Source organism: Mesitornis unicolor, unplaced genomic scaffold (genome assembly GCF_000695765.1).
Source record: "Mesitornis unicolor isolate BGI_N332 unplaced genomic scaffold, ASM69576v1 scaffold29946, whole genome shotgun sequence".
NCBI classification, from domain to species: Eukaryota; Metazoa; Chordata; class Aves; order Mesitornithiformes; family Mesitornithidae; genus Mesitornis; species Mesitornis unicolor.
The window spans coordinates 8,576-17,768 of NW_010190804.1; the positions used below are offsets into that span (position 1 = coordinate 8,576).

The following is a 9,193-nucleotide window of genomic DNA, read 5'->3' on the forward strand; positions in this document are numbered from 1 at the left end:
AAAAATGTCCACTCCCCTTTCTATGCACTCAAGCACCTCATCTGGTTTGCCTACACCGTGGATGATTCTGCAAGAGACACACAAGAAGACAAACCTAGAATATTCTGAGTATGAGCAAGCAGGTACCTGAAGGAAGAGGCATATATGCAGCGTGTGTACCTTATTCCTGCAACTGCTAACCAGAAGGCAGGAGGGCACAACAGTCATCACTCAGAATCCTGTGTGCTTGCACTTCCCCACCTCCAACTTGTCCAGTACATGGCAGGGTTTTCTTTATCTGCCATTTGGAAGATAGCAATAATCCCTACTTTTACTGAAGAAAAAACTCATTCTGTCCATTATGTTTGAAGTTACTTCATTTCCTTCACATGCACATAAATACACTTAAATTCAAAATTAACCTAACATCTTTGTCTTAGAACAGATATCTTCCTTAGTCATATTAGTGACCCAGGGAACTGCCAGTTTCCAGACACATGGACTCCTTTGCATTGTAACTGTTTAGGAGACTGTCTGAAAAGACTTATCAAGAGCAGCAGAGAGGGCAGTTGGCTGGTCAAAGATACAAGTCCCTCAGGTGACAGACACATCATATAGCACTTGGAGAACTGTCTGGAAGAGAATGCACTAATGAGAAATTTCATTGGAAAGGGAGAAGTTCCTTGCTTTATTCTTCTCTCCTCTTTCCCCTTTACCTGCTCAAACGATTTACCCAAAAACCCAGGCTGTAACATCTCCTGGGTCATGGCATTAGGAGCCAGGAAGGGCCCAGCTGGACTGCCATCAATGGTAACTGAGATCTTGCTGTTAGTCAAATTTATCCAGCAGCTTCCCTGAGGGTGGGTAAAGCAGAAGAAACCAGAGCAGTGCCTGCTCTCCTGCAGGTGCATGGCTGGGCTGACAGCAGTAGAAGCTAACGTAGGGCAATTATCTAAACAGATAATTAGGAAAATACACAGGGGCTGATAAATGAAGTCACAGGTGCCATTTTTAGTCACTTTTTAAGTAGTCCAATTAAATTGATGAGCACAGAATAAGGTTGGGAGAGGTTTACAGCATGAGTATCATGTTTCAGACTCTCATAGCAGGAAGAAAATTATACTCAATAGTTAAAAATTAACTCTGCATATATGATCAAAACCCTTCCTAAAACTTATCTTTGCACAGGTAAGGACAAACATCTGTTCTTGCAAGGGTTTTAACACTACTGAAAAGGAAAATAAATTTTACCACGAGACTTCAGCATCTCTAAAGAGTACATTCATAAGATCATCACAGAAAAAGGAGTCGCTTCTTGGGTGAAGCACAGAAAAGTGTTTATCTTCTAGAGAATTTAATATTGAGGTAGAACACAGCTGCAAAACAACATCTCCAGACAGAATGGCAAGGGTAATTCAGGAAAGCAGGACTGTCTGAAATTCACTTCAGGTACTTACAAGACCCCCTAGGGCTAACCAGCTTTCTTCCTACAAAGAGGTCAGAAACACTTGTCTTAACCAGACAAGCAAACTATTTGATAGATGAGGCAGATGCACTGGTAGCCACTAAGGTTAGCTGAGCAGATTGGACTTTAATGCTCCCAGTGGATCTTTTTAAGTAGCTCAACCAGACAGGATGGCAACAACACAGCAAGCCTTCTAATTGTCAGGAAAATTCAAACCCCAGGCACCGCTAAGCATGAACAAGCTGCAACACCAGACATGCTTTCACATTTAATTTCCTTTTGAACAGGTCAGAGCAATGCTCAGCTAGCAGACGGCAGCACAACTGCAGAAAGACAGTGGGGCCTGAGTCACTCTCTTCAGGAAATGATGAAAAAAGCACCCATACAAGAGTTGCAGCAACAGAAGTAGTAAGAGCAACCCATGCAAAAGCTGGCAAACTCAACCCAATGCTAAGAAACCCCTCCAGTCCTGAACCACTAGCAAATATTAGCACACATTTTCTGGAAGTCTTTAGTTCGTCCTTTGTAAGAGTCGAGAATGCTGCCACTCCTGCCAGATCTGGCATGAACCTGATGGCCATAAAAACTCAGAATACAGAATGGTCCCCACACTATGCCAGTCCAAGCACAGAAGACAGCTGTTTTGGGCCAGGCTGTACCACCTCTGGTAGTTCACAGGCTCAGTGCCTCAGGTACTAGATCAAAGCTGGCTGCTGGAAGTTTGTGATCTGACTGATTCTGCCAGCACCCCTCTCTGCTCTCCTCCAGATCAGACCAGAGAGAACAGGAAACATGACAGACCTCCTCAGAAGAGATTTCTGTAAAATAGATTGATAACATTCTTGTTTGAGCTGAACTTGAAGTAAACCATGACCTCAGAGGCCAAATGCAAGCAGCTCAAACATATCCTACCTGTAATTCTTCCTAAAAAAAAGTAAAGACTACCAGAACTAAAATCTTGATGATTATCCAAATGCGGGGAATACTCAAACCCACGACATGAGCACAGCTTGCTGCCAGCTGCAGCCAGAAACTGAAACAAGGGCTGAAGACTGCAGCCTGGTGCACACACAGAGCTGAGCAATACGGTGATTATTTCCCACAGTGATATTGCACAGCAGCCTGCAGAAGCTCCCTGTAATAGGACAGATGGACTTCTTGGGATGTTGCCCGCACAACTTACCTTGGTTTATCATCTGGCAGCTCTGCTGTGACAGAAGCTATCAGTTTCAACTTGGTCTCCTTGGCCATGGCGCAGCCCTGGAAGCCATCTAGTAGAAAGCCACCCACAGGTCGCTTGGCAGTCTCCCTGGCTGATCTGAGCCTCTCTTCCAAGATATCTCCACCTTCAATTGCCCCAAACATTACACTTCCTTGTAGTTCCTGGCCAAGGAGAAAGCTACAAGTGTTAGTGCGTGCTCGGCCAAAGACACGCAAGACATCTCACAGCCCAAACTATGGATGCCTGCTATTCAAGGCCCACATTCCCAGGAACTTGTCAGATCCACGGTGTTTCATCCCATGTAAGACTATACAAAACAACACTGTGAAGTCCAAGTGTAAGGTAGAAACAAGATCAGAAGAGACAAGATTCTGCTCCTTACCTTGACACTAACTCACTGAGAGCTTTGATGCCATTCTTCACACCTCCCTATAGAAGGCAATAACCATGGATCAAATTTGTACAGAGATTTTATAGATGGCCCCTCAGCACTATACATGTCAGTGCAGAATACAAAGCAGGTGCCATCATCCTGGCTGTCAGACACCAGAACCCACAATGAATTGCCTTTCAGGGGATATCAATATCAGTTCCTGTCACCCATTTTCCTTTGCAGTATATAGATAGTGTGTCACTAAAAGGGAGGAGGATTTTAAACCTGCTGAAGGAAATAAAGAATAGCACTGGCAAATCCTAGCAAGTCCTCCCTCACCTGGAACTGAGGAGACTTCAGAGCAAAAAGACTGGTTGTTTTAATCTGAATGAGATTTTAGTCTGCCCAAGTATGTAGCATGAAGGTAGTGAAAGAATTGCAACAGTCCAAAAGCAGACTAAAATAAAATAAAATAAAATAAAATAAAAATTCTTCCCAAAGGTAAGTATCCTGGAGCAGGTGGCAAATTATTAAGAAAAGAGAGAGGCAGATAGAAAACTCACTGTGCTACTGACTATATCTCCTCCAGGACCATGACCTGGGCATTCTCTGATAGATATGCATGACATAATATCCTACTAAATCACATCCTGAGACTGGCCCAGGATGCAGCACAGACCAAAGAGCAGCTGCAGTGCTACTGCCTCAATATTTATGGGACCTTACCGGTGACTTCTCTAGCAGCTGAAGGCATACATCCAGGAAGGAAAGTGACCTATCCACAGACTTCTTGGCCCTTTTTCTACCAGCTTCCCCAGAAATGGTGTCTCCATCAGAGATGCACTGGAACCAGTCTGGCTGGATGGCCCGTTGCATGTCCATAAACTTGGAAGCCGTTATTTCCATGCGCCCTGAGCTTCCCCACAGGGACACTGTCTGTCAAGAAACAACAGGGGCGAATGTTAGTTCCAAAGGTTAACAGACCTTAAAGGTTAAAGGAGAGAAGGGATCAGTCTGGTGAAACACCAGATACTAGAATGATACTTCATAGATAAGCTCTCCAGAAGCATGGCTCAGGTAATCAGCTGCCCTTGGCACAATATGTGAAAGGAGATAAAAGACCAAATTGGGATTTCTGGGAGTCTTTGATGAAACCATCATACACACTTGAGTGACTTCTCAACAAATCTGGAAGCCTCTGAGATAGAGCAGCTGGTCTATCATCACACAAATTAGTGGCAGAATTGGAAAAAAAAATAAAAATAAGAAAAAATTTAATTCTCATCAAACTTATGTTGTCATCTTATGAAAAGCAGCAAAGGCTGCAATGCGAAATACAGCTTACTAATTTTCTGTACGCAGTGCAAAACTGAGAAACTATTTCCTCTTTCAAGCAGTAAATTCATACCACTCATGTGAATATATGTGTATATATAAAACACGCAGACACATTGGGAAGGACACAAAAGGTTGTTTGGCAATTTTATCTTAGAATCCAATGTTATTTCAGGTTCCAAATCCAGCTATTTAAGAAGGGACTGAAATACCAAGTACAGAAGAAATACACAGCTTTTAACCTAAGCAATGTAAGAAATGGCAAGTACTCATCAGGACTGTACAGACTTCTCACATGCCTTCCATTCTGTGTACGCACGTGGGCCCCTATCTTCCTTCACTACTTAATGGTACTCTCAAAGGATTTTAAAGCAAGACAGAGGCACAGAGAGACACCTGCACAGAGAGGTTATGTTACCTGAACACCTCTGGGCTAGCAGATGTCACCATTCCATTCTACATGTTCAGATTCACAATATGTTACTGCAGCCACTGCAACCACGCACACTAACGTGTTTCATCCTATTCTGCAGAATCTGTAATTAACCTGCAAGTGCAGCTTGGCAGTTGCTTTCATTGTATTATTGTGAGACTTGTGACACTGCTGCTCAAAAATTTAAAAGGGGTATTCAGGTAGCTTAAGTATTTGGCTCAAGCCCTTTTAAAGTTTGTTCTTTTCATCTGCAACTCCACTACTGCTTTTTAAATGAGGAATGGTTTTCAGCTATCAAAAATAGCTTATAGCCTGAAGTGTCGCAGAGGCTTCTGTGGCTCAAGGGTTTAAATACTCTCCTAGTCTATGGCAGCCATGCAGGTTAAGCAGTGCAGTTCTCATGCATACTAATTCACAAATTGAATTTGATCAGCTGATACAAAAAATTATGAGCAGAACATTTTTTTTTGTCTGGTCTCTACAAAAACCAAAAGCATTGCACAAATACACCATGTCTGTTGTCTGTCCATCCATTTCTCCTGATGACTTTTGGTCTCATCAGCCAATTTCATTAAATTTGAGTAACAAGGAAACAGACAAGTAATAACATTTTTGTAAATTTCCCATAAAAATAAAGCAACTCCAGAGGAGGGAGATCCCAAATTAGTACCTGCAGAGAAACTGGAATGCAGCAGCTATACGTTGTTCTGCAGCAGCATGTTGGCCAGTTAGTACCTGCTGCCTCTTATGTGAAAGCATCAAAGAACAGCTGGTGAAAACAGGTGGAGGAAAGCCAGAAGTTTGAGACAAAGAGTGTAATCAAGTCTAGTAACCTTCATTCTGCTTTCTAGAGGGAAAAAATCTGCTTTAATAAATAAAATAGCCATGCAGCTTAGAGAGCTGAGTGTTACCTCATGATTATTTAAATCCAATCTCTGCCAGGCTTTCTGTCCCATTGCTTTCCAAAAGCTTTCAAGCCTATTTGTTAGCATAGATCCAGCTGCAGAAGGCCTTGCAACAAAGTGACAAAATTCTTCACCAGCTTAAGGAAAGAAAACAAAACAAGGCCAAATAAAACCTGCAGCACCAGGCTTATATCGCTGCTGTTACCTCATAGCTGCATAACAGTGAGAGGAGCTTCAGGTAATTCCTGTCCTGCAGAGATACAGGACTCAGCCTTGTTCCCAGCAGCAAAGACTATATACACTGATAGCTGGATGGCAGTAGTTATCCTCTGTCGTTCAGTGACCTTTCACCAAATGTGATGGTACCCACACAGACCTTGGGACTGACTGAGCAGGTGTCAGGAGTGGCCCCTCCAGGCCAAAGCTGTGGCAGGCAGCAGGTAGCATGTGATTGCATGGGGTACGTGCATGCCTGTGGAATGGAACAGGCAAACATCCGCAAGACAACATACTCCTGATCATTGAGCCACCTTCCTGCAAAAATACTAATTTATTCCCCTTTATGGGCCTGCAGCAGACTGTAACCACACACACAGGGTTTCTGGTTTGTTGTATACCAGTGGCATCACCTTAAACTTGTGCAGCACATAGGCTAAACCACGTGTATTTTCTTTTACTACCATAGTAACCACAACAGCATGAGAGTCCAGAGCTCTCTTTTCTATCTGAATTACCACTTAACTGTTCAGGAACTGTTCAGGGAATGCACTGCCAAGTATGAAAATGTCCAGCTTTATTTAGTTGGAGATATGAGCATTTAAATGCTGTTCCTCTTTGTGCAAAGATTTATTTTTCTACAAAGCATAAAAAACATCTTGTGGCTGTCTAAGCACACCCACACACGTGAGGGGAGGACTAGTAGTTTTATTTTGGGAACTTTAAGTGAGTCCTTTCAAGTCTTTACAGTTACTGTACCTTGTTAGTGTTGTAGCCAGACGGACAGGGAGTGACTGGGTCATGAAGGGAGCAGTACAGCACCGTGTCTGGCATACCTGGGAACAGAATGACAGACTCAGAGCAGATTCATGAACCAAACCAAAGCCAATGCAAATATATGGTTTGTAAGTTTGCAAAAGGAAATGGTATTCTCCCACACGAAAGCACATCCATTCTGACAAAAAGAAAAATTGTTCATGTAAACTCTCAGACCCAAAGAAGGCAGACATTTTCCCCAGCTTTACTAGCTGCAGGGAGGAGAGGACAGCATCAGAACAAAACATCAAATAATATCCTCTGGTTCTGCAACCTGCATAGCTCCTTTGAGATTTATGTTTCTTCTTCATTAATACTCTTGCTACTGAAATCTGCCAGAGTCAAAAGTTGATTCACTTACCACTCAACTGATACACTGGAGATATCTGACCTTTGACACTATCTAAAGTGAGCAACAGCCTCACGCCTAGAGCTTTTAAGGAAGGACAACATATAGCAAGAAGACAGATCAGCTACAGAAATGAGAAATTTATCATCCCTGCCAGACTGGATGTTTCAAGTGTCATACAGAAAGCTAGGCAGCGTGTCTCAATGACATACAGTTTTCTCTTCACAGATAGTGAAATTGGTGAAGCCTCCAAGAAGTTTCAGATAAAAGGGATTTTCAATTTTTCTTGAAGGAAGAAGTTGTCTCAAGGCCATCAAAGTTTATTGAAGGTTGGGTGCAAGCTTCCTCTGGAAATCCAAACCAGAACTTTGCTTATGTAATGAAATGCATGTCCAAAGTCTTGATGTGCTTTTTAAAAAAGAGTGTGGCCTCAGTACATAGGAAAAAATGCTAAAACACTTTTTAACATAATAATAATTTACATTGTTGTATACACTAATGATATATGTGCAGCTAGCACATAAAAAACATTCATAAAATTACCTCAGTTTTGATAAAAGCATTAGCAGCTCAGAAGTTTTTTTTCTTACAAAGTCTGCTAGTTTCCACATGTAAAGAACTCTCAGTATATTACAGAAATTAAACAGACATCCCATCACTTTGACAGGATTGACCCTATACCCAGTGTAGACTGAGAAACACAAAGCATCCGATAGAAGCAGCTTGTTGACTTGCTTGATCATCCTCATTCTCTGAGCTACCTCCCTAGATGTAAATACAGGCTACAGCAGAGGTATCCACACAAGATGCTAACTCAGCATTCACTGCACACTCAGGTTCCTTCACCACATGAGCCGAACAACAGAGACCTTGGCTGCATAATGCATGTGGTCAAGCCTTCACTGATCTGCTACAACCAAAAGAAAAACCCAGGACAATCACAAACACAGGAACTGCTGCTGCTGCTGTTGTTATCAACGTGTTAAGAAAAAATTTCAAACAGGAACTGCTCCAAAACTTAAGTACAGGGACTGATGAAGATCACAAAGGCTTGGCGCAGTAGCTGATGGCTATGGAAACATTGACTGGTTTGCATCTAAGTTGGGTATATTCCTAATACTGACTCTTTAACATGAAATAAATGGAGGAATTATACAAGTACAGTCGAACTGCTAAATTGCAAGGAATTCAAAACAGCGGAAAAAATCAGCTTCTCCACCTGCTGCTTTAGCTCCTCAAAGTTCCTGCAAATTCAATGAGGGTCCTTCCCCTAACATCCTCTCAGAACAGGAACAGCTCGGCGGCAGAAATGTCTGCCAGCTGAGACTGATTTGATGTGGGGTGCTTTGCCTGTTTATTCTTCATACTGGATGAAGATTTCCTGTTGGGTCAGATGAAATCAACTGCTTTATGGGAATCAAAAAAGCCAGCTTCAACAGACAGATACTCTCAGGAGATGTATGTGGACAGCTGTAAAGAGAAGGCCAGAATTTCTAATTCTCCTTCTCAAAAGAAATCAAAAGTTTCATTTGCAGCACTGACTGGGGGCTATGGTAAAACCTCTCAGATCTAGTCTCAACCTTTGGATTAAGCGCATCTGAGTCTGTGCTTAAGAAGGCTGGATGCAGAAAAAGAGACATAAAACAAAACTGAATCTTTGTAGCCTGTTTGAAGGATTTCTGGCCATATTACTTACAACATAATATTTCAAGCGTTCCTGTGTGCCACTGATTGCCTTCCTGAGGTGTCCCTTGGAGCGAGAAAATGCCTGAATGTGGAAACTCTATGCCTTCATTTTTATGCCTACTGTGCTGCCTAAAAACACACCAGTGAGATTCGTGCTATCTCTCCAGACACACACACAAGCAAACACACACACACTTTACCTATAAATTTTGCAGCTCCCTCTTTATATTCTTCCAGGACTTCATGAAGTTCTGCCCTGCATCCAGATAAAGAAACACATTAAGTAAGGAAACAATTGATGGTTTCACAACTAAGAGCCGCCCCCGTACTCACATGGTGGGCAGGGTGAGCTGGGCCACGGCGGGGACACCGGCGACCTCCTGCAGGGTGTCGCGGGTGAGGTGGGGCGCCGAG

The 9,193-nt window shown here is 42.6% G+C and overlaps 1 protein-coding gene across 1 annotated transcript in view; it reads right to left on the bottom strand.

The window, feature by feature from the left end:
• Positions 1-9,186, bottom strand: part of LOC104542283 (queuine tRNA-ribosyltransferase subunit QTRTD1-like) — a gene marked incomplete at both ends in the record, with an annotated part of 11,976 nt that extends 2,790 nt beyond the window's left edge. Inside the window, 6 exon segments of the mRNA XM_010186537.1 lie at positions 1-67; positions 2,628-2,827; positions 3,766-3,975; positions 6,688-6,764; positions 8,980-9,035; positions 9,113-9,186. The exon segment at positions 1-67 is cut by the window's left edge and continues 21 nt beyond it. Of these exon segments, the coding sequence (XP_010184839.1) occupies positions 1-67; positions 2,628-2,827; positions 3,766-3,975; positions 6,688-6,764; positions 8,980-9,035; positions 9,113-9,186 (684 nt within the window).
• Between the last annotated feature and the right edge of the window lie 7 nt (positions 9,187-9,193).